This window comes from Mastomys coucha, unplaced genomic scaffold (genome assembly GCF_008632895.1).
Source record: "Mastomys coucha isolate ucsf_1 unplaced genomic scaffold, UCSF_Mcou_1 pScaffold12, whole genome shotgun sequence".
NCBI lineage: Eukaryota > Metazoa > Chordata > Mammalia > Rodentia > Muridae > Mastomys > Mastomys coucha.
Window position 1 is genome coordinate 29,440,571 of NW_022196894.1, and position 26,031 is coordinate 29,466,601.

The 26,031-nt window shown below is 36.5% G+C and overlaps 1 protein-coding gene across 15 annotated transcripts in view; it reads left to right on the plus strand.

The window, feature by feature from the left end:
• Positions 1–26,031, plus strand: part of Dlg1 (discs large MAGUK scaffold protein 1) — a 204,817-nt gene that overhangs the window by 171,769 nt on the left and 7,017 nt on the right. For 4 of the 15 annotated variants that reach the window (XM_031363610.1, XM_031363623.1, XM_031363625.1 and 1 more), the window contains 8 exons: positions 1,452–1,521; positions 5,621–5,720; positions 14,131–14,172; positions 14,930–14,965; positions 16,487–16,537; positions 17,577–17,678; positions 17,918–18,090; positions 22,315–22,424. In XM_031363610.1, the coding sequence (XP_031219470.1) occupies positions 1,452–1,521; positions 5,621–5,720; positions 14,131–14,172; positions 14,930–14,965; positions 16,487–16,537; positions 17,577–17,678; positions 17,918–18,090; positions 22,315–22,424 (684 nt within the window). Of the gene's footprint in view, positions 1–1,451; positions 1,522–5,620; positions 5,721–6,392; positions 6,427–14,130; positions 14,173–14,929; positions 14,966–16,486; positions 16,538–17,576; positions 17,679–17,917; positions 18,091–22,314; positions 22,425–26,031 lie in introns of all 15 variants that reach the window. The other 11 variants (XM_031363614.1, XM_031363618.1, XM_031363621.1 and 8 more) reach the window with 5 other exon arrangements.

The window sequence follows — 26,031 nt, forward strand, 5'->3', positions numbered from 1 at the left end:
GTTTGAGAAACAGGACTGTAGCCCAACCTAGCTAGAACTCACTCACTCTATCACAACAGACTGACCTCAAGTTCACAATAATCCTCCTGCCTCAGCTTCTTGCATATAGGGATTATGGGAATAAGCCACCATGCTCAGTATATAGATACAAGAAGATTTAAAATTCAACATTATTTAAAGTCCTTCTGACATCTGTGAACCTGTTCCCAAAGTTACCTTTCACCTTCAGAGACATAAGGAGGGTTACCTGTTGTTCTCCTTCCAAAACACTTTCAAACTCCGACTTGTAGACTATTATATCTTCATACATATAGATTGTTGGAATTAAACTTTTTTCCACATGGTTTTATATTTCTGAGCTACAGAACAGTACAAAAATTTTCAAGATAATATAATATACATCCAAGTTGTTGAGTTTTGCTACATTTACTTTCTCCCTCTAGCTTTATTTTCATCATATATGTTCTATGCTAAGCTAGTATTTAAAAGAAAAAAAGAAAGAAGGACTCCTGGACTCTGACTAAAGTCAGAAATGATGTCTGACTGTGTTCAGTGTGATTATGGAGCTGGGTGCGTGTAAGTGTGTACTGTGATTTGGTACTTCTCAAGAGGTTTCTTACTTCACAGTAAGTGGAGAATCATTTACCTGCAAGTTTGAGGAATTTTAGAATTAAGTGGTGTCAAGCAAGGCTCTTAATTGTGTTGGACTTACTAAGGACTGGTGAGGTGGTTTGGTTTATAAAGTGCCACACGAGTGTCACACCCACATAAAATGTCAGATTTAGGACAGTACATGCCAGGAATTCCAACAGAAAGGACCATCTCTGGAGTGTGCTTAGCCAAATTGGTAAACTGTAGACTTAGTGGGAAACCTGCCTTAAAAAAGTAGGATGGGAGCTGAAGAAATGGCTCAATAGTTAGGAGCAAGTATTGCAGAGGACCCAAGTTTGATCCCAACATTTAAGTCATGTATGCTTATGACTTTAGTTCTTAGAGGATCTAACTCTTCTATCCTTCCTGGGTACCTACACACTTGTCCATCCTTACACACAGGTATGCATACATACATACGTACGTGCATATATACATATATACATAATACATACATACATAATACATATAATTAAATGTATTTTTTAATGATGGGGAGCAAGTAAGGAAGATATTAACATTGACATTTAATTTCCATGTATACATGTATATACAAAAATTTTTAAGAAATATAACCAGGAATAGTAATATAGACCTATAAATTCTAGCTACTCAGAAGGCTAAGATAAGGTTTTGAATCAACATTTTTATGTCACTTGGACACATAATAAAACTCCAACTTAAAAACAGAAATAAAAATTCTAGAAATCAGGACTTAGTGCTAGAAATATGTCTAATACATATAAGGCTTAGCATTCAGTCTCCAGTAACAAAGACAGTAACCTTCTCTACTTTGACAGAGTTGAGAAGAAAGAACGAGCCCGATTAAAAACGGTCAAATTCAATTCTAAAACGAGAGGAGATAAAGGGGTGAGTATATGAAATCTTGTACATTTCCATCATTTTTATTTTGGCTCTATTGTTAAAATGAAAAGACTTACAGTAAGAATTAACTATGAACAGCTCTTGCCACAGATTAGAACAGGAGTAGTCACTCACTATACAGTACCTATTCTGCAGCCTTTTCAGATTATGTCATTTGATAGATTCTTAGTAACTTTTGATCAGTATTATTTTTATAGATGATATGAATTTTGCTTCGGTGGTTAAACTAGACTGTGTTAGCTGAGTTGATGATGCATACTTGTAATCCCAAGACACAGAGAAGCAGATAGGCAACAAGCATGCTTGTAAACTTCCATTAAATATTACCCGCTGAGCATGCTGGCAGTTAGGAGCCAGAGGCAGACAGATTTCTGTGAGCTTCAGGCCATCCTGCTCTGCATAGTGAATCTCAGGTTATTGAGGGTTATATACTAAGACCCTGTCATTAAGGAGGGTTGGGTGTTGGGCAGGTATTTTTTTAATTTAAGTCATAGTGTAAGTTGACAAGTTGTTACAGGTAAAGCCATGTAAAGAGGTCTTTGTTCTGTATCTCCTTCATCCCTTAATAAATTTCTTACTGGAATCCAATTTTTGATGTTAAGATCAACACAAAGCTATAATCCAGGAATCAAGAAAGTCAAAAGAAGTTATATACATAGTGGGAAAATGTATCAAGTTTCTTAAGTATTTAGATGTTTGTTTTTCCCATTTAGTTTAAAACTGTTTGGATGTGTGAAAATATAACATGCTGATAGATGAGTAAGATAGTACAGGTTTCAGTTATACTATGTACACAATTCCTCATTACCCATAACCTCCTGCAGTGAAATGTTCTTAAGTAAGCCTGAAGAAAGAACTTTTGCACATGGTGCATTGAAATGCTTTTTATAATGTTTATATCTTTGGGTTTGTTTGTTTTTTATCTGAAGCAAATTTTATAAGCTTTTTATTATACTTGAAATGAACACATTTACAGCAAGTGACTGCTGTACACTACCATCACTGGACATCAGACGTCAGGCACTCGGTGCTTATAGCTTTAATATGTTAAGGAAATTAAATCTGCAGAAATTTTATAGAATACAACTTTTGAAGGTGATAAATTTCTATAAAATTCACAATCATAATTATATCTTATAATCTGAAGCAATATTTAAGTTAAAAAAATTTTATTGGAAGAAAACTTCCAAGTAACTACTCAGGATATTAAATAATTTAGTGTTTCCTGTACTTGTTTTATATGTGTATTTAAAAAGAAGTCAGTAGAGTAAATTATCAGTGAATTAAAAAAGAGGATGCATGTTTTAACTTTCCTTTCATTCTGTGAGAAGTTAACTTAATTAACGACATTTAAATCTTAGTCTTTGTTTGTTGACTGTAACCAACTTTGTACACAGTCACTGTGTTCTAACACAGCACCAGAAGTATGCATGGTACTGAGTGGGGTAAAAATACGCTTGCCATTGATACAGAACTGCACTTCTTTCTGTAATATTTTCCCTTCCTCCTTTCCTTTCTGTACATGATGACCTGCAAACTTTTTTTCAATACTGACCTTTAACATTTCAGTTCCTCATTAACATTTTTAGCACTCATTTGGCTATTTTTGAAATGCTACATTTGGAGATTATATGTCTGTGTGTTTAATATACTTATCATGAATTTGTGGCATTGTATCATTTATGTTTATTACAACATGACAATGATATTTAAAAATTAAAAAATTTTTATTGAAAATACAAAAAAACAAGATTTTTCTTCATATCTCTTGAGTTTTGTATTTTCCATACACTTTTTTAAATTGTTTGCTTATACTACTTATATTTGCACTTTTAATAAGTTCTTCACCTGGGTGATATTAAATTAGTATAGTTAATACATTTCTTAACTAACACACATCTTTCTATCCTGTATTACAGTGTTCTTGAAATATCTCATTTTGGCTAACTGGAAAGATAACAAAAATCAAAACATTTTAAACTACATGTTTCTTTGGTTGTGTGCTAGGAAACTGACTCTGACCACTATATATGCAGTAAACAGGGTAAATAACCTTTTTAAAAAAGATAAAAATCAATTTTATTAAAAAGCACAAGCTAGCCAGGCAGTGGTGGCGCAGGCCTTTAATCCCAGCACTTGGGAGGCAGTTGCAGGTGGATTTCTGAGTTCAAGGACAGCCAGGGCTACACAGAGAAACCTTGTCTGGGGGGGTGAGGGGGACCACAAGCTTAAGCCAGTCTTTCTCATGCAAAAAAAAAAGAAAGAGAGAGAGAGAGAAAGAGAGAGAGAGAGAGAAAGATTAGGGTTTTTTTCCTGCTAAAACTTAAATTTTCTCCTTTCTAAAATTTAGACTCCAGCAAGTGTTTTTAACCACATGATGCTACTTGACAGCTTATAAAATAGCTACCGAACCAGACTTTGCAGCCTACTCCTCAGCAGCAGCAGTTTCAGCTTCTACTTAAGAGTTCTCTTTTCTCTAGCTCTTCACCTTCGTGTTCTAAGATAATTTGTCTAGTTTATGAATTTACTCATCTAACTTCACTTATAATGATTCCCTAAGTGTTCGCACCACATGATTATAAATAAGGACACACAATATAGATTGGTGTTCACATGCTCCCAGTGATAGACAGTAATGCCCACTCCCCTGAGTAAAGTGCATTCCAAGACTATAGTGGGTGCCTGAAGCCATCCATGGATAAGACAAAATCCATGTGTGCTGCATTTCTCTTATAGATGCATGTCTGTGACAAATGTAATTTACAAATTAGCACAGGAAATTAATAATAACACAATAATTATAACAATAGGATAGCCATTATTGCTACTCTTGTGCTTTAGTGCATTAAATAAAATGATGTTTACTTTAACATAAACAGATTGATACTAAGACAGTCAATCTGATAACAAAGATGGCTACCCAGATACTCCTGAGTCAGTAAGGTATACAAAGTAGATACACTGGGCAGAAAAATAATACACATCCTGGGTAGCTTGAAGCCAGTGTAGAATAGTATTTCATAATGATATTCATATCAAGTTTTTAAAAAATAGGCAACTTAAGACTTGGGAATTATTCATTTCTGAAGTAGTCCACTGATTGACCAACAGAACCTGGAAGCCCTGGGAAGTAAATGGTGGATGGTAAAGGGCTGGTGTAGCATCTTCAGGCACAGTTCAACTTGAAAAATCAAAACAGAATTTCTATCTTTGGGGCTAGTGGTGTGGCTTATTGGTGAAGCACTTGCCATCCCTAACACTGCCTTCCAAAAATCTCTTCATATATCCCCACTTCAGATAATTGGTTTTAATGTCACTGGTGAGTAAGGTCATTTCCACTAAGTCGAGAACAGAAGACTTGCTTGGGGGCTCTTCCTCTGCAGTAAATGTCATTGTCCTTCATGCCTCGCGAGCTCCAATCAGTGACTGAACAAATGTCTTTCCATTTGTATGTCACCGAAGTCAGCACTTACCTTTTCTCTTGAAACAAAAAAAAAATGAAAAGAAATTCTTTTAATTAGGAATGTCCCCATAATTATTCAGGTTTGCTTTGTTAATATTGGCTATTGTGTTAATTTATTGTAGCCACAAATAAAAGGCATAGAAGAAAATGTATAATTAGGTAATTAGGACAAAGTAAAATCAAGATTGCTACTTAATACATGAAAGATAATTGAATGCTGAAAATAACATAGTATCACCTATCTATACTGTACCTCAGAAATTTCATAATTTCTGACTATGTATTTAGGAAAATATATAGTCATAGAAATAAATATTGGCTTGGTTTATACTATAATAATAATCTGATTAACCCTTTTTAACATTTTTGTCAAGTAGCATTTATTCTTTAAGATAAAGCTGAATGTGATCTAAAATTTTAATATTTACCATTTACAAAAATAATAGAATTATAAAACCTTACACAAAATTAGAAATCCATTTTTCATGTCAACAGTATAAAATTCATGCAAACTGCATGCAAAGTGTGGTCCCAGGAGTCAGCTTCCGCAGCTGCTAGGCTGGGCCTTTGTGCACACAGAAGTAGACACCCCTTTGTTTTGCCCCTCCTTCTCTTCTTCAGCAGTCATTCAATGACAAGCGTAAAAAGAACCTCTTTTCCCGAAAATTTCCCTTCTACAAGAACAAGGACCAGAGTGAACAGGAAACGAGTGATGCTGACCGTAAGTATGTGGATCCATTGGTCAACTGATAATAGAACGTAGAGGGACCTAATGCCCTGCAGTTGGCTGTTACCATGGAGACAGTTTCAAGAGCTGCAACAGGTTACTGATTCTCTTCACCAGGGAAATTTAATACACACAAATTAATTTGTATGCCAGTCTTAACTTTTCTGGCACCTAGAAATTCTTGAACCGTATCTTATCTGTTTATAACATATAAAAATCAATACAATTCTTTGAAGTCAGGGCTCATATAAGAAGCACTTAACATTTACACATTCAAAGAGTATTTCTGAGGAAAAAAAATGAAGGTAGCTGATTTATAAATAAAGTTTCTGATACTAGATCATCTGGAATCATTCCATTTTGTCTTGTTTCATCATTAAATATAGACAGTATAAATTTTACTTGAAAAATATCAAAATGGCCTGAAAATTTGCCTTTCTTTTCTAATTAACCTCTAAGCTCCAGTTTTCATCCTTTGTGTGGATAACATTTAGTTGGTAGATCATTCTAAACTTTGAAAAATCTACAAGTGTGCTTTGTAAGCTGTGTGTACCTGTAATGGTCTTGGAACTGTCTCTTATTGTAGCACCAATTCTATGCATCACTGACAACTATTTTCTTTGATTATCTTTTTATTGCTTGCTCTCTGGGGACTACTCTCTACAGGAGATCCCTGACGACATGGGATCAAAAGGCCTGAGTAAGTGATCAAAATACTCCCAAGTTATTTTTTAGCCTCCTACCTTATTCAGGGGCATTCCGAGGTTCACAGTAGTGCCTTTCTGGCATGAGGAGGTGTGTGCTTTAGATGGCTTTTAGTCATTTTAACTTCTATGATACAATTTTTGTTTTCTTGTGTTCCCAATTTAACATGCCACTTGAAAAACTCAGTTACATTTTGAATTTCATAATTTTTCTGGTAGTTACTTTTTCTAGAAAATTTTTAAGTAAAGCCTTTTTTAAAGTTTTTTGTTTTTGTTTTTGTTTGTTTGTTTTTTTTAATAATATCACTTGCCCATCATACTAGAATATCGACATGTACAGCTTTGGAGTTTTGTGTCTTCCTTTTAAAAACAAGTTTAAATCACTACAATTATGTGTTAGAAAACCCTTGCTTTAATGTGAAAGTATAAGGTAGATATCAAGTTCAAGCAGCAGACTAGGGGAAATGGGATATCCTTTTCAGATTATAAGCAGCATTGTAGAGCACAGTGTAATTGTTTCTCCCTTAGCCAAGAGCTTATTTGTTTGGATTTGTTGTTCCTGGTTTTGCTGTTCTTAACTCTCAACTAACTGATTGGTCATTGTATAAAGATTAGTAGATTCTGATATGTAGAAGGAATCTAATAAATAGTAGAGTAAGAGGCAAGCATGGTGACCCATGCCTGGAATCCCATCACTGACATTAGGAGTGTGAGGCCAGCCTGGTCTGCTGAGTGAGAGGCTGTTTTAAATTTGAGTATTTTCAAACTGCTTAAATATGAAAAGTCATCAAATACTACTAATTTGGGTGATCTCTACTCATAGAAATAAACATTCAGGCTAAATTATTTGTTGAATTGTTTATTTCATTTAAATTATTAAGCATTTTGAAAACTTTCTTGTAGTAACTAGTTAACATTCTAAGAATTTTATCATTAAATAATAAATATGATATATAGATACTTTTACTTTGATCTGAAGAGAGTGTGTTAATATAGAGACCCTCCGCTAGGCAGGCTTTGCTCTGGGTCCGCTCTGCTCTTTTTCATGTTTGTTTGTGTTGTGGTAGTTGGGTAGGTAGGGAGATGGAAAGGGTCTGAGAAGACATGAAGTAGAGGGAAAACATGATCAAAATATATTGTATATAAATTTTTTAATTAAAAAATACAGTTGGTAGATGCCACAGATTTCCTATCACTGGCAGCAACTTCCTTTTAATGTTTTACACTTTGGAAAAAATATCAATGAGAACCTTAAATAACTGGAAAATATCCTCCATAGATTACCAGTACTCTGGGATTTATCTTGAGGTTGATATGTTTTAGAGGTTATATGAATCAACTTGGAATTTTTGAATCTCATTGATACTGCTGTATATAATTATGGATCCCATATTTTATAGTTATATATGATTATACCTTGCCCTGTGCCTCTGATTGGAAACAGAAACTTTCTTAAGGAAAATTTATGAAAAATAAAGATTATCAGGCAGTGTCACTTGGGGAAAGATTTAATTTTCTACATAGTATATTATAATTCACTGAATTAATGACTAGCTGCTTCATTTCATGGGAATTAAAAGAATTTATTAACTTGGCAACCTAAAGGTCAAGGTTTTATTCAGAAAATACTGAAGAAACAGAAAAATACCAGTAGAACGCTAAAAGTGAGTATAAAGAAGGTTATCACATAAAACAAACACATAAAGCATTACTGGCTGTTTGTTATCATAGAGGAAATACTGGAAGAAGGGTACATCAGGACATTACTTACGACTTCACTAAAATATATGCTGATTCAAAATAAGACTAAGGTAACGTAACTCAGTAAGAGGTAGACAGGGTGCTCAAAAGTGAAGTGATAACACACAGTGTAAAAACACATTTGTTTTCTGCTTTTACAATTTACAATTTTATAAAATACTTCAAAAACTTCCTCAGATAACCACATGGGTTTCTTGTATCTGTTTACTTTCTTCTTGTTTTAAACACTAATATAAACAGACTTGTGCAAAGCTCTCAAGTGCCAAAGCCACACTTGCTTTTGCTTATGTTGTTATAAGTAAGATGTCAAATAGTTGCTTGAGATTGGCAATGTAGCATTTGGAAGGAATAAAGAGAATAAACATGCATACCCTACCAGGAAGGAACCGTTTGAGAAGAAAGGTAAAATGTGATTACATTTGAAGTCACCAAGCATCTTAAAAATAGAAGACGTGGGAAAGAGAGGAGAACGAGGAGGTGATGGGGAAGAGAGAAAATTTAGGGAATACTTTTTTCCTAAAATAAGAGGGTCAATGGGGGTCTTAAATTTGTATCCAAGGTACCCTACATGCAGCCCTAAACCTGGAAGGATATATCTGCATCAAGTACAGGTTTCTTATGAATCAATAAGAAGCAGGCTGTCCACTAGAGAGCTGGGCAAGGGATAATACAAGTATGCTGCCTTTCTGTTACTAACAACAACAGCTAAAAAATAAAAAACTAAGATAATCAGCTTATAAAGACAATTGTTCATTTTGTCTCAGTTTGGAAGTTCCATCCATGGTTATTTGGCTCTGTTGTTTGGAATGCTTGCAGTGAGGCAACACATCGTTGTACAATGAGTGGTTCAGTAAGATGCTCACCTCTTAGTGCCAGAAAGTATGGAAAAGGCCTGGGAAAGGCAAGGATCCTCTTGAAGGTCATACCCTCAGTGCCCTAAGGCTGCCCCCCTAGGCTGCACTTCTTCCATGTCTACTGCCTTTTGATCACACCTAGCTGGAGCCAGTTCCTTAGTTATGGGCCTTTGGGAAGACAGTGCAGCCCTTAGCTGTGACAGCTGTTCTCATAAGATAAGCAGGTACAAGTGTGTGTGTACTCAGGAAACATTATTTCCCCAGTAGTCAGCATATACAAAGTAATGTGTTTTACCTTTTCCTGGAGACACACTCATGATGGAAGCATTCCATAGAGTAGCTTTTCAGTGTACTCTGATTGCAACTATAAACTAATGCATCTTTTCTCAAAAAAAAAAAAAATCCTCTTTCAACTCATTAAATCCATTTCAAGGAGATTATCCTCAGGATATAATTGGAAATGGAGATAAATTTTATTATTCTTTAGAAGTAAAAGAAAAAAAGTATTGGAGCCATTCTAGGGTCTTAATTTGGAAATGGTTAATGAAATACAATTTATCCTTATAGTATTATATGGCACTTTCAAGTCATAGTAAGAACCAGGCATGGTGGCTCATCCCTGTAATCTAGCACTGTGAAGACAGAGGGCAGGAGCTGGTGAGATGGCTCAGTGGGTAAGGCCATCACTGCTCTTCCAAAGGTCCTGAGTTCAAATCCCAGCAACCAGGCGGTGGTGGCGCGTGCCTTTAATCCCAGCACTTGGGAGGCAGAGGCAGGCAGATTTCTGAGTTCAAGGCCAGCCTGCTCTACAGAGTGAGTGCCAGGGCTATACAGAGAAACCCTGTCTCGGAAAACAAACAAACAAACAAAAAGAAGACCGAGATCATCCCGGCCAACACACAAATGACATGGAAAATGCTCACAGTACAAACAGAAAATAAAAATGCAGCTACACATTTCAGATGTGCAAACAGAATGTGCTTAGCACTTTCAAATAATGTTTTGAATATTCTTGTACATATCTCTTGATATTCATATATATGCCTTTCTTTGAGGAAATACGTAGGAAGGGGAGAAATTTTTAGGTCATGCATATATATTTGTTGAGCTTTACAAAATAGACTCTCCATATGCATGGTTTCCATATCTATGAATTGAATCAACTGCAGGTTGAAAATATTTGGGGAGAAAAGTCCAGATATTTGCAAAACATAAAACTTGAATTTGCCACATATGCAAAGCACTGCAATAAATGAACAGACGTGAAGTAATGGCATCCCCTGCAGTGTCCTGCATTTCACAAATTCTCGGGCTATCTAGAACACTTTCATTTACCATTATTTACTTCACAGCCTCCAGTGGTATACTGAGTTAGCTTTAATTCCCTTCTCACAGTGTATCCATTATTTGCACTATATTGGGTATTACAGAGTCAAAACAAAAAAAGATCAAAGTATACGGGAGCCAACTGTGGTGCTCTGTGCCTACCCACAGTCCCAGCATCTGGGATGTTAGGCACTTTGAGAAGGAGTTTAAGGGCAGACTTGGCTGCCTGTTACAAGACAGTCTGGACTACTTGAAGCTCTGCCTAGGAAGGAAAGGAGGAGAGCTGGAAATACGTACAAATCCTACAAGTTTCATGAAGGGACATTCACATCTTCCACTTCTGTTACCTTGGAGTCCTGGAAACAACCTTCCTTGGATATCTAGGGATCACTGCTCCGGCAATTAATTTTCCAGAATGTTTCTACCCACATGCCTGACCCCAGGAGATGGTTCTGGCTGCTCCATATCCTTGTCTTCCCTTAGCATGTCTGGTTGTGTTGTGTTGGAAGTAAATGTAAACACCTTTTAATCTATGTATTAGCTGTGTAACTTTCTTTGATAAATTATGTTCAAGTTTTTGTTTTGTTTTTATTCTGGCAGAGCTGGGACTTGGACCTAACATGCATGCGCTTCTTCATGTGTGTTAAGCAAGTGCAGTACCTCTAAGCTATAGCCCCAGCCCCAACACATTGGTTTTAGAGAAGGGGCACTTTACCTTTCTTGTTAGTTCAAGCAATGCCAGTGACTATCCTAGTCTAAGGCCCACCCTCTGAGTAGCAAGGTTTTATTATAGAGGAACCACATACAGAAAATGTAAAGTACCCACAAAAGTTTATTACAGTGTACTTTTAGCAGTCTTAAAGAGCTCAAGGTGAGTAGGTAGAATGCAAAAGAAAAAATAGTAACATTTTCTTCTATAGTATGTCAGATGCAGTGAATGGTAGGATAGTAAGCATAAGCCTTGCAGTACTCACCTACCTGCTTCATAATCACCAGCTCAGCATGAATTAGCTTTGTCTCTCTTACGTACCCATTTATTCTCGTCCTGCAGAGAACTAAGTTTTAATGCCAGTCCTAATACAGACTTCAGAAGTTTCTGTTTTTGTGGCATTCCTATTTCTTATAACAAATTTTAAAGAAATAGGATAGGTAAAAAGTGGTATAAATGAAGACATTTAGAATTATTAATGTTGTAAAAGCAGTTTAAAGCAAAATGAAATGTCTTGGTTTTTTCAAGACAGGGTTTCTCTGTATAGCTTTGGCTGTCCTGGAACTCACTCTGTAGACCAGGCTGGCCTCGAACTCAGAAATCCGCCTGCCTCTGCCTCCCAAGTGCTGGGATTAAAGGCGTGCACCACCACTGCCCATGAAATGTCTTAATAACAGGTCAATTAGAATTTATAAATTAAAGTTAAATTGAATATCATTCGGGAATTTCAAAGGATTGTATTGAAATCCATGTGCTAACTAAAAGGGCTGGAGGTGGGGCTGAAGAGATGGCTCAGTGGTTAAAGCAGTTGCCCCTACAACTATAAGGAGCAAGGTTCGAACCCCAGAACCCTGTAAATGTTGGGTGGGTATGGCAGCCTGCCTCTAAAGACAAAAACAGGGTCCCCAGGGCAACCGAGAGAGACCAGCAGTGTCAGTGTGCTCTAGGCCTGACAGAGACACGGGCCTCACTGAAAAGTAGAAGAGCTGCTGGGGATGACTGCCAGCATCCACTGGGGCCTTCAGGTACACAGCCACAGACATGTAGAACATTCATACGCACATATGAAAATGGAAAAAGAAAAAGATAAATGTGAACTTTAAAATACCTGTTTTTACATGTGCTTGTCATACAGTAGTCAATTCTATTTCTACTTTTTAGGTGTAATTATTTTGTTGAAGTTTCTTAAGTTGTAAGAAAAAATCATTACAAATTCCTGTTTTATCCCCTGGCAGTTTCTTTTAATCATTATTTTCTTTGATAGTTTGTTTGTTTTTTGTTTTTTTCTTTTTTTTTTTAAAGATTTCTTTATTTTATGTATATGAGTACACCATTGCTCTCTTCAGACACACCAGAGGAGGGCATCAGATCCCATTACAGATGGTTGTGAGCCACCATGTGGTTGCTGGGAATTGAACTCAGGACTTCTGGAAGAGCAGTCCTTGCTCTTAACCACTGAGCCATTTCTCCAGCCCCCTTGGCAGTTTTATACATATATAACTTTTAGTTATTTTCACCCCATTATCCTCTCTGATCCCACTGAACCCTTTTTTCTTCCCACAAGTCTCTTTTTCATAGTCTCTTGTTTCCTTTTTACAGCCCACTGACTTTATTAGGGTTCCTTGAGCATGGGTGGGGAAGGGTCATTTGGTGGGCAATTTAGAATGGCACTGAAGAAAATGGCTTTCCCTCCCCTAATTCTATTTTTAAATTTTTAAGTGCTTTATTTAAAATATAACCTGTGATTAAGAAAGGTCTGCATGTTAAGACTAGGAAACAAAGTGCTTTTCTCACGTGAATGGGGACCAGATGTTTAAGAGGAAACAAGGAAAAATAAAAAAGCCTCATGAAATGGCACATACCTGTAACCCTAAGTCCTTGGGAGTGAAAATGGAGGAATTTGTCAGACTTGGCTGGACTTAACCAGTCAGTGAGCTCCAAGCTTAATGAAAAGCAATCTCAAAAATAAGATGGGGAGCTAGCAGAAAAGACGCTTGCTGCTGACTCTGGCCTTTTGTGTGTTCGCAGTGCACATGTGCGCGCGCACACACACACACACACACATACACACAGTTTTTTAGAGAATTATATCTTTTTCTTCTGCAGGTTAAAATCAACAGGTTTATTTCTCACTCTTAAGAGGTCTGTTCTACCTTCCAGCAGAGCTGTCGATTTCCAGAACAGGCACAGCTGACTGTAGCCTCAAACACTGTCCTCCCTGAAATGTTGTTGCTCTTCTCTCTCCCTAACAGAAAATTGGGTTTCCCTCTGTCCTTGAAAGTTTTCCTTTTCTTTTTTTTGAATAAAAATTTTGCTCTTTTATTCAAGGAAGATATTTGTTGAGAAATGGGTGAATGCCTGTTACTTATGAGTGATCAAGTTATAAACGGAGCCATTTTTGACCAGAGTTAGGCAGCTTTTTATATATTTGTTGGGAGAGTTGTTTTGTTTTCAAAGTAGTCTGTTATCAAAGGGGAGTTACTAAGGACTGCTGACCTATTAGAACGTAGTCTCCCTCAGCATCTCCTGCTCCCTTGTCATCACAGCTTTGGATGGCCGCTGAAACATAGGCTTAAGATGAAAGATGTTCTGGTAAAACCTGACCTATTTGTAAATGACAAAAGCACCTTTGCCAGCAGGATTTACTCAAATGGAGCTTGTCCCCTTTGGTACCAAATTTATTTTATCTTTTGGGATTTTATGTGTATGTTTGGACTAATACAAGATTACATTGTATCTGTGCTGTGCTCTACTTGGTTTTTTTTTTTTTTTTTTTTTTTTTTTTTTTTTTTTGCTAAGAATTTTGGAAATATAAGCCGTTTCTTTTACTACATGTATTTTCCCATGACAATTTATGTTAATTTAGTTGAAAATTTAACTTTTTTTATAGAAAATCTAAAATGCTTTGTAAAAATTCTGTGGTTATATTTGGTTTGTATCACAACATTTATAATACCACCTTGTTTAATTTTGATAATTTGCTTTTATCAGCTTTTAAGTTCATGACACTGTGTTTTCTTTATTTTCTTTTCATTTTCCTTCAATTTCAGAGCACGTAACTTCTAATGCCAGCGATAGTGAAAGTAGTTACCGTAAGTGTTTCATGTTACTTGTTCTTTTGTTTAAAAAAAAAAAGTAATATTAATGAGTGGCTTTTTCCTAAATGATATGCTCTAAAAACTAAAAGTCAGATTACTAAGATTGTTAGCCAGGAAGAGCCAAGTAAAATTATAGACTTGAAAAGGGTAACCACCTGAAGGTGGAGTCTCCAACCCAGAGCCCAAGTCTATAGCAACAATGTGACAGTGTGAAGGTTTTAGCTCAGAGTTGCTCAGCCAGCTTTGGCTGTGTAGATATTTTTAAATGCATAAAACTCTAAATCTGAAACATTTTTACTCTAAGCCTTTTGGCTAAGGGGGCCTCAAATTCCACATACAGAAAGGCTGGTTTCAAAGTTTTAATGAAAACAAACCCATTTACCAACTTATTTGTGTATACTATACTTAGTATGTGGATTTGTGTGCACCTTATAAAAAGTATCTATTGGGGAATAAACTTGTATTTTCCTATTTTCTTTGGTAGTTTTGTTTTCTAACATAAGAACTAAAAGGATATTTGTTAGTAATGCTAAGTCATTATTAGTTTATTTTCTTTTTTATTCTATGCAACCATTGCAAAAAAGCAATACTGTTTATTCCCTTGGTGTTTAATGTTACATTCTTTTTATTAATTAAGCTATACAAAATGGGATCTGGAAAGAGGGGAGAGTATGTGAATATCAATTGTAGCAACTTAAAAATTAAAACTGTTTTTTTTTTTAACTTTTTTTACTGCTGTCTAAAATGAAAGTAATCTTGATTACAGATGAATATGGCTGCTCAAAAGGTTAATAATCCTCTTACAAGTCCCAGAGATTTCATGTTGGCAATATATACTTTTAACCCTCATTCATTTGTTGGATAAACATCTCTACATGATAGCTATGTGATTTGAGGAAGAAGAATGGGAAAATCATTTCTCTCAATTCAGCATTTTATTTGCTTATAACCAGAATCCACTCTGGATAGTTGGGTGGTGGTCTAGACTACAAAGAGGTCATGAAAGTATATACTGTCTTCTCTCACCGTTTGCATGAATTATTAAGTTGTGAAATATCCAACTGCATGTTTTTACAGTATGTAAACCATATTTTATATCAGTAATTTTTGTTTCGTTTTGTTTTTTGAGACACTAAGTGTAGCCTTGGCTGTCCTGGAACTCTACATAGAACAGGCTGGCCTCAAAGTCAAAGACCTGCCTCTGCCTCCCAAGTGCTAGGATTAAAGGCATGTGCCACCATGCCTGGATAAATTAGTAATATAAAAAAAAAAAAAAAGGCAGCTCATGAAGTGTTTTATGATACCACAATAGTGAGATCAGAAGCAAGCACACATAGTGTCAAACAAGTATAGATGTATGTGCCACTATTAGAGATTTAGCACCAGCAGCTACACATGCCAAGTGATGTGCACGAATCATAACCCAATCACAAGGCAGTAGAGTTGTTACAGACTCAGGATAAAGAGAATATTTTCCAAATACCTTTATCAGTTTTCATTACTTTCATTCAGTCACTGAATATTTTTATAATACATGTTAAAAATACAGTTATTTTCATGGTGCTCAGATATAGTTGATAGGTTTTTTTTCATTCATAATATTTCCAAAACTCTTTTAACTTAAGATGCCCTAACTTCTGAAGTGCTTTTGTGACCAAAACAAGATTATAAATAAATATAGCTTTAACTAAATATACTCAATTGGAACAAAACAGTATCTTTAGCAACTTACTGGGTTTTTCTGATTTTGATTTTTTTTTTTTTTTAAGCAGAGTCTCCCTACATGGTCCAGGCCAACCTCAAAATGCCAATCCTCCTGCCTGAGACTCAAGTGCTGGAATTATAGGCAAGCAGTCCCACATCCAGCCATAGTACATACTTATTCTAAATATTGTATATGCCAAATGAAGGGGTTTGGTTGCTTTTGTTTTTTGCTATTGGGAGGCAGCTTTGTTGTTTGTTTTTTATAGTACTAGGGATCAAACTTGGGCAGCTTGCCAGGAAGTTAAGTCTCCAGGCAGAAATGAAGATTTCATTGAACTTGATTATGTATACATAACATTAACCTGAAAAATAGTGTATTTGTCTTATATATTAAATTCACCTTTATGGTTTAATAATTCCCCCTTTTGTTCTGAGGCTTGCCTTGGATATTTATGACCTAAGTACCTTTTGGTATATCATGTTTGTTTCTCAGAAAACTCTAATATCTTACACGTAAGGAATTAGATGGGCTGTGTAGAACAGGGTTACATTGGCATTAGCTGTCTTTACATATTTTCTTAACCTTGCTTTAACTTTCCAATAGGTGGTCAAGAAGAATATGTTTTATCTTATGAGCCAGTGAATCAACAAGAAGGTTTGTGAAGTTTGTTGATGTTTTATTTTATAACCTTATTAAAAAGTATACTTCAGGCTGGAGAGGTGGCTCAGCAGTTAAGAGCACTGACTGCTCTTCCAAAGGTCCTGAGTTCGGATCCCAGCAACCACATGGTGACTCACAACCATCTGTAATGGGATCCAATGCCCTCTTTTGATGTGTGTCTAAAGATAGTTACAGTGTGTTCATATAAATAAAAATATCTTTTTAAAAAAAAAAGTATATTTCAGGGCCAATGAGATAGCTCAATGGAAAGAGTGCTTGCTGCAACCTCAGTTGAGACCCCAGAAATGACATGGTAGAGAGAGAACCAGCTCCCACAAGTTATCCTCTGACCTCTACACATACATACCATGTCACACACAGAAAAGTTAATCATAATAAATAGATTAATGAAAATAAAATTAATATATTTAGTTTAAAAAATCAGACTATTAGATGAAAAATATTACATCAGAATTTTGCTGTTTTTAACTTGTATGTAGAAATTTTCTATAAGAATATTAAACCCATAAAATATTAGAACCAAGTCATTTTATATTGGCTGGGATTTGTTGGTATTGTGTCCCTTAGCTCACTGTATCTACCTTTCCATCCCTCCAACCACAGTACTGAAGTAATTCTTACCAGTGATCCTCCTCCTTCAGCATGACCCACTGTACACTCGCTAGCTCGTCTTTCTAGATCGCAGTACCATCACATCACTTCCTATACCCAGTGGTTTCTGTTTCCTTTCCTCTGCTTTCTTGTTTTTAACTTCAAAAAACATCGATACAACATCATACTTTGTTTTCTATTATAATGAAGTATTCGCAATCTATTAAAATGTCTTAAGATGCTAACTATAACTTGATTTCTAAGATTTTAATCAGGATTTGTTTACAAAGTAGTACTTAGTTGAGAACATAATATAGAGAAAGAATGAAGAAGGAATTCTTCATAATAGTTCAGAATGGTTTTGTTCTCTGCTGAAGTATAGTTTAAGTGTTTATTCATTTTAATATGTTTATTTTTGTAGTTAATTATACCCGACCAGTCATCATATTAGGACCTATGAAAGACAGAGTAAATGATGACTTAATCTCAGAATTTCCTGACAAATTTGGATCCTGTGTCCCTCGTGAGTAACCCAAATTAAAACTATGTAACATTTTCTGTCACCGTGTTTGGTAGAAATAAATGTAACTGCTTTAAAGACTATAGTTAATTATTTTATTAATTATTCTTTCCTCCTCAATTTTATTTTCTTTTTTAGATTTAAAAGTAGTATGTTAAACCTTTTAAAAGGAATAAATTAAGTAGATGTATTTATTCTGTTTTTAAATATTAAACACTTCCCCAAGTTCTTTTTTATTGAAGATACAACTAGACCAAAGCGTGACTATGAGGTGGATGGAAGAGATTATCATTTTGTGACTTCAAGAGAACAGATGGAGAAGGATATCCAGGAGCATAAATTCATTGAAGCTGGCCAGTATAACAACCATCTGTATGGAACAAGCGTTCAGTCTGTGAGAGCAGTAGCAGAGAAGGTAAGCACCAGGCCACCCAGAGGAGAGTTTCTAATAAAGGTTACTTTACTTTATTTGTATTGAAAAAAATACTACAACTGACATAGCCTTGATAGCTTATTAACATTACTGCTTTAGTTGAGTAAATATTAGATTTTCAGTGACTTAGAAAAGTTCATCTAAGAACAGGTTGTCAAGTCTGAGAATGAGATGATCATGTTCATCCGTAAAACTGGGGATGGTTATCCTAAGGCCTTGTCCTGGCTAAGGTCACCAGTGTCCCTGAGAAATGATGAGTTCCCAGGAAGGTCTTTGGAATTTAAACTTTACTCGACCACTATTCAAATGGAAGTCTTATTCCAAATAGTTTCTTACGTAGAGATGGCTCAGTGGTCAAGAGCACTGACTGCACTTCTGAAGGTCCCGAGTTCAAATCCCAGCAACCACATGTTAACTCACAACCATCCATAATGAGATCTGATGCCCTCTTCTGGGGTGTCTGAAGACAGGTACAGTGTACTTACTTATAATAATAAATAAATAAATAAATAAATAAATAAATAAATAAATAAAATCTTTTAAAAAAAAAAGTAGTTTCTTACATTGGTACAGGTGTCCATCCCAGGGACAGCTTATAAAAGCAAACACCTAGCCGGCGGTGGTGGCGCACGCCTTTAATCCCAGCACTTGGGAGGCAGAGGCAGGCGGATTTCTGAGTTCGAGGCCAGTCTGGTCTACAGAGTGAGTTCCAGGACAGCCAGGGCTACAGAGAAACCCTGTCTCGAAAAACCAAAAAAAAAAGCAAACCCCATAAAAGCTTACACATAGGTGCAGGAAGTGCTGTTGGGTGGTTGGTTCCGGTCCAAGCTTATTGTGGCTAACTATATAAAACAATTCTACTGATTTTTATCATGATTGGTTTCCAAGGGCACAGAACATAACAGAATATGTAATCAATCTTGGCATTAGAAAGTTTCCTTATAATGGCAAGCTAGCCAGGTAACAGCTACATAGGCCTTAACATTTTCCCAAGGTCCCAACAAATATAGCTCACATATCAGACATCCCTGAATTCCCAGCAGACTTTTTTTTTTTTAGAAATTTATATCATAATTATAAACTATATGTAAAAAAAATTCTAGAATAGTTCTTTAGTTTCATTTCTGTCATTATGATAAGTGCCCTGATCAAAGCATCTTGGGGGTTTATGTATCTTATAATTCCAGTGATCCTTTAATTGATGGGAATTCAGAGTGGCAAGAGCTCAAAGCATCTTAATGACAGCATGTCCATAGTCAAGACCTTTGCTTCCTGCTGCCTTTCTTTCCTCTCATACAGTTCGGGGCCCAGTCTGTAAAACTGTGCTACCCACATTTAAGACGATGCTTCCCACCTCGTTTAACAGTCCAAACAATCCCCTCCATAGCCATGCCCACAGACCAACCTGATTTCCTCAGGTGAGGCTCCTCCTTCAGGTGATTCCAAGTTTTGACAATGATATTTAAAAACCATCACAAATAGCTAGACAGTTTTGTAAAATAGCAAAGCTGGGGGACTCATACTACTTAATTTTAATACTTAAATAATAATCCCAGCACTTGGGAGGCAGAGGCAGGCAGATTTCTAAGTTCGAGGCCAGCCTGGTCTACAGAGTGAGTTCCAGGACAGCCAGGGCTACACAGAGAAACCCTGTCTCGAAAAAAAAAAAAATTAAAATAATCACAATTAATATGTGACATTTGTGAGAAACAAGATTATTTACATTCCAGGAAAGTATCTACCCTGAAAACAGTTAAAAAGACAAAGATCATTTTACAATGGAGAGCTTTTAAACAGACAGAAGCTTAAATGGAATCACATTGTCATTAGAAATGGGAAAAATAAATATCACATACCTTATTGATAAAATGAATTAAGAACAGGATACCTGTCAGAGGTATTCCAGAAATGTGTTACTTGCCCTCTGATCGTCAGCAGCAGGCTGAGCCAAGTAAGGCATATCCTATGAAGTGAATGATCTGTACTCTTCAAAATTGCCAAGATCAGGGCTAGAGAGAACTGGCTCACAGGATGAAGTGCAGTGCTTTTGGTTAGAATGGGGACCTGTGTTCCCATTTCCAGTACTCATGTAAAAGCCTGGCAGGTTGGGGTTGAACAGGGTGGACACAGGCGAGTCCCCATAAACAGTAATCGGGTTCAGTGAGCAAGCTTATCCTAAATTGTGAGTAAGATTGAATGGAGTGGGGAGCACACCTTTAATCCCAGTACTCAGGAGATGGAGCTCTGTGAGTTGAAGGCCATCCTGATCTACAGGGAGTTCCAGGACAGCCAAGGCTACACTGAGAAACCCTGTCTCAAAAAACAAGTAAGGTAGAAAGCAAAAACACTAACTTTGGCCTCTGCCCTCTGCATTCACATGCTCAATATGCATACCCAACACAAAAATAGTAAAATACCAAGACCTGAAATGACAAGGGCTAAGTTGCCTAGCTACCGGCAATCAGACATTTTCAGTAAATCATACATGCCCTAGATTTAACTTTAGCCAGCAACTCTTTATTGCTTGTTCAGTAAGGAGCATAAGTGACCAGCTAGAATTATATTGTGATTATCTTTGGGTAATACAGACCAAAGGAATATTATTTCTGCCATTTATAGCAAAACTAATACATATATGTAAAGAGTGAAGCCAACATGTTTCACTGTGAAGAAAAACAGGGAAGGGTTTATTTTAGCTCATGGTCTCAGAGGTTTCAGTCCATAGTGGAGACACAAAGAGGAGGAGAGGGTAGAAATAGATAGAAATCCCTTTAGAGTCATATTTCCAATGAGCTGCTTCCTCCAGTAAGGCATCCCTTCTATTGAGCTAATCCATTAATTACATCCTGGGAAGCAAAGACAGGAAGCTCCCCAGAAATGACTGGCAACTAGTCTAGCCAATAGGTGACAAGCCTCAGGTGCAAAGAGACCACGTCTCTAAAAGTAAAGTGAAGCTCAATTAAGGAGGACACCTGATATCGGCCTCTGGCCTACATACATGCACATATACATAAAAAAAAAAGTTAGCTTTTTTAATACTGTGAGTGCATTATTTTCTTTACTTTTTTGTATGTTTGGAGCCTTTTACAGTATTAATTTTGATTGTAAAAATGCCTATTAAATTGAGTATAATTTCTTAACATAAACTCTAATCTTTCAATTGCAAGGTATTTTATGAAACCAAGGACCTGATGTTTAAGTATTCCAATAAATTTATTTAATTTTCATTATATACTTTTCTATGTAACTTGGAAATACACAGCTATAATAAAATGTAAATGACCTTTTGTGTCAGTAGATTTGTCAGAAAAGTTACATAAACCCAGAATTGGGTTTTCCAAATTGCAGTTTATGGTATCCTCTGCCCCCCCCCACCCCGATAAAGTGAGGATTGGCAGCATGGAATAGTAGTCCTGAGGGCTTAGAAGATGGCTCAGTGCTTAAGAGTATATACTACTCTCACCAAGGAGCCACATTAGGGAGCCCACAGCTGCCTCTTCATAGCTCCAGCTCCAGAGAGACAATCCATTGTTCTCTTCTGGTTTCCTTGGATACACACAGGCATGTACATAACTAAAACTACGTTTTTAAAGAATAGTGATAGTGAGGCTGTCCAGGTTTACTGAGTACAAGGCAGGCCACACTCCATGTGTCCTTACACCTTCTGCTGGTCATGCCATCTCATGAAATAAAGTTCGTTAGTGCCCTTTTGATTTATTTGTATATTTTAACCCATATATATATATACATGAGTGTATATGTATGGGTCTGTACACGTGAGTATGTAAAGGTGCCCAGTGGGGTCAGAAAAGGGTGTTGGATACCCTACCTAACTCCATAGTGACCAGTAGCTGGTGGCTACCCAGCATGGGGACTGTGAACTTAAATCCTCTGCAAGAAGAATGCATACTTTAACTGCTGAGCCATCTTTCTACCCATTTAAAAGCTGTTGGTCTCTAAAAACTAAGAATATGAGATCTGTATTTTAATTCCTTTTGGCTTTGAGAATGGAAAAATAATTATTCATAATAATTGTCTTCATTTAATTTCCCTTCTGAAATTTACTAATAAATGACAATTTTGCTTGAAGTAAAAAGGATCTAAATGAAGTACAATTCAGATTGTGACCCGTGGGAAACTCCTTTGGTATAAATGAAAAGATTTGACCCATTTATTTAATTGTCTTCTTTATTCTCTCTATTTTAGGGCAAACATTGTATCCTTGATGTGTCTGGAAATGCCATAAAGAGATTGCAGATTGCACAGCTTTACCCAATATCTATTTTTATTAAACCCAAATCCATGGAAAATATTATGTAAGTGTAAATGTCTAGAGTGTTCCCTTTAAACACACATCAGCCAGCCTCAAGTTACTTGTTTGTCCTCATTCTCTCCATCTATAAAATGAAGACAGTAGTATTTATACCTATCCTAGCAGGTATTGTGTGATGTTAACATCATCAGCATCACCCTGATAATCATCATCATTATACTATTGAATGGGCAGCACAGCTATATGGTAACCATTCAAAAGATAAATGTATTGTGGCTCCCTGGCTGACGAGATGTGAAATGGCTCCATTAAGGCATTTGCCACCCAAGCATGAAGACCTGAGTTTAATATCCAGGATCCACACAGCAAAAGAGGACTCCTGCAAACTGCTCCCTGACCCCACACCTCCACCCACCCCACCCCACACACATACATACATTTGCATACATGAATGTAGTTTTTCTTAGTAGAATTAAGTAAAAAAAAAGAAAAAGTACAAATAAAAACAAGTAGAACAAAAATTAGTATCGGTGGGTCTAAAAATCCTGTTCATTAAAACAGTGAAACTCACTAAGTACTGTATTCAACATATGCAAAATACATACTGATTTTTCAAACACATGTGACAGTGACCAAACTGTCTGCTGGAGTACAATTTTTAAATAACTGAAACCAAATATCCTCTGACCACAGCAAAATTAAACTGGAAATTAATAATAAAAATATGACTCATGCTTATATATTAGAAACTGAGCATTATACTTCTGAATAGATTAAAAAAGAAATAACAGAAAAATTAATAAATGTTTTGAACTACATATAAAAGCTGACAAACCTAATGTCATGTCTTTGGTGAAGGAAATTACACAGCCTGTAAACATGAAACTAAACATAAGGCGTGTTGCCAAACCGCCCATCTCAGGGCTGTGGAGCTCAGGAGGCCTGCGGAAAATCCAGGACCAGCTGGGACTACCGAGTGAGAGAGATACTGTTTCAAAAAAGCTTAAACAAGAAGAAAAATTGGAAGTCAGCCATAAATTCAATGAAACCAGAAGAGAAATCAGTGTACTATCAACTCAGCATAGACCAGTGATCAGTGGGAAAGATGATCTTTGAAAATACAATAAACATTAAGAATGACCAAGAAGTGGTGGTGCACACCTTTAATCCCAGCACTTGGGAGGCAGAGATAGGCGGATTTCTGAGTTCGAGGATAGCCAGGGCTACACAGAGAAACCGTGTCTCGAAAACAAAAAAAGAAAGAAAGAGAGAGAAAAAGAATAATCAAGAAACAAAATCAAGCATTTTCGTGTAACATCAGAATAGAAAGGGGTGATCAGTATACATCAGTGGTCTTTATAAATTTGACACAGGTGACCCAGTAGAAGTTAGACAGGGCACACACTCAGTATGGCACTGGCTTTAAACAACTGAAAGCCATAATATCATAATGTTACTAACTGTGCATCAGAAGGGTGAAGATGGAAAAAGAGCACTTCTTTGACAGGAATACGGAGCATCTGAAACAACTCGAGTCTTCCAGTGTCACTTGGTGAATCTACATTGGTTATTTTACAGTAGCTTTAAAAGATCATAAAACAAATTTATGATTAGCTTAGAACTCTCCTTCCTAGATACAACAGAAATACTTGCTTGTATTAAGCTTACTCTCTTGACAGCAAAAGTGCTGTTCATATAGCCACCACCTAAAAACTACCAAAATGACCTCCACCAGCTGAATACATCAATAATGACGTTTTCACAATGAAACATTCTGCAAGAATAATGAGCAGTCTCCAGCTATATACAAACACATAAGAGAGTCACATAATTTGAATAAAAGATCTCAAAAGTACACACACACTACAATTCCAGGTTTGATCATTGCTGTCAAAAACTAAATGAAACCTAGCCATGAGGATGGCCCACTGAGTCCCAGAGCACTGATCAGCACCTGTCAGACCTGAGTGCTGGGTGTATAGGTTTGTGACAGTGTTTCAAGCTGTACCTGTAAGTCACTACACCTCCATGTTTTTAAACCTACAGCTCAAAAAAATCTATCAGGAGATTAATGGTCCAGAGTAGCGCACTTGTCCAGCATAAACAAAGGGTATAGGAGTTGCACAGACTGGACTTAACATCAAAGAGAATCTCCAAGTAATGAGCACACCAGTAACCACCCTGCCTACACAATGGCTTCACTGGCAAGATCTATCTGCTCAGCCTATTTTGGAACTTAAAAGTCTTTTGAAGCCTTACAGCTTCCTAGGGTTGGTTTAAAAGGTTAATTTTGGCTCTCAGTGTGATGTCAGCTCCCATTTTTTTTTTAAGCTCCATAGCAAGCAGTCTGTGCACATTTTCTAAGATGCCACAAAGGACATAACAAAGACCCTGCTAGCAACGGCTATGCCGGCTAGTGCTATTTCTGGCTTGGAAGTGTAATAAGGTACTTACAAAGTAATTGTCAAAGTTTTAAAAGCCCCAGTGCCTTTCCCCAGACCCACTCCACCTGCTTGACTTTGCCTTTCTTACTTTAGTAGCCAGCCCAGACATTTGAAGGTATCACATGTAGGGATAGAATTTATAGGTATATCATACGTGACAGTGGAAAGACACAGTCTCGGAAAATACCTGAGTAAAATTTTCACCTCATATCAAGCTGCCTCAGTACAGAAATGCTCTACAATAATAAATAATTAAATTTTAAATAAAACAGCAAAAATTAGTCTCTAGAGTTGCTGAATCATAAGAATCCGATGTGAAGTTTTAACAAAAGTATGCAGAGAAACAGCAGAGAATGGCTCATTCAAAGGAAAAATCAAATACATCTCTGACACAGACCAGATATCAAACTCACTACAGTCTGTAAAACCACTTTAGTATGGTTCATTGTTCTTAAGTAAAAATAACAGGTTTCCATGTAACACTCATGAACTCATACTATTCAGTGCTCATATTTACCTCTGTTGTCCTCTCTTTCTACCCTTGTGTTATATAATGTTTATAATACCTCAAAGATATGTAAAAGAGCTAAAAGTCAAAGTCAAGAAAAGTATATCTGAACAAATTGGAATTATCAATAAAGAGAAAGCTTGACGTTCTGAGGGGCTAGCAGTGGCTCACCCCTACGAGCACAAACTCCCCTTAGAGAGCAATCAAGTCAGGGGACTTATTCCTTCTTCTGGCCTTCACATGCACTGCACTCAAGTATAAATACCCACACCACAACACAAAGATACATAATTTAAAATAAATTTTTTTCTTTTTAGTTCTGGATATAAAAAGAAATTACTGAAATAAATTTAGTAGGAAGATTTAGAGAAATTTGAACGGGCATAAGACTCATCAGACTTAAAGATAGGACATTGGAAATTATCAAATCTTGGGAACGTTGGAGAAAAGTTAACTATTTTCAGGGAACTGGGAGATGGCATTGAGTAGGTCAACATACGTTAAGAATTTCAAAATGTGGGCTGGTGAGATGGCTCAGCGGGTAAGAGCACCAACTGCTCTTTGGAAGGTCATGAGTTCAGATCCCGGCGACCACATGGTGGCTCACAACCACCCGTAGTGAAATCTGACACCCCCTTCTGGTGCGTCTGAGGACAGCTACAGTGTACTCATTTATGGTGGTGAATAGATCTTTAAAA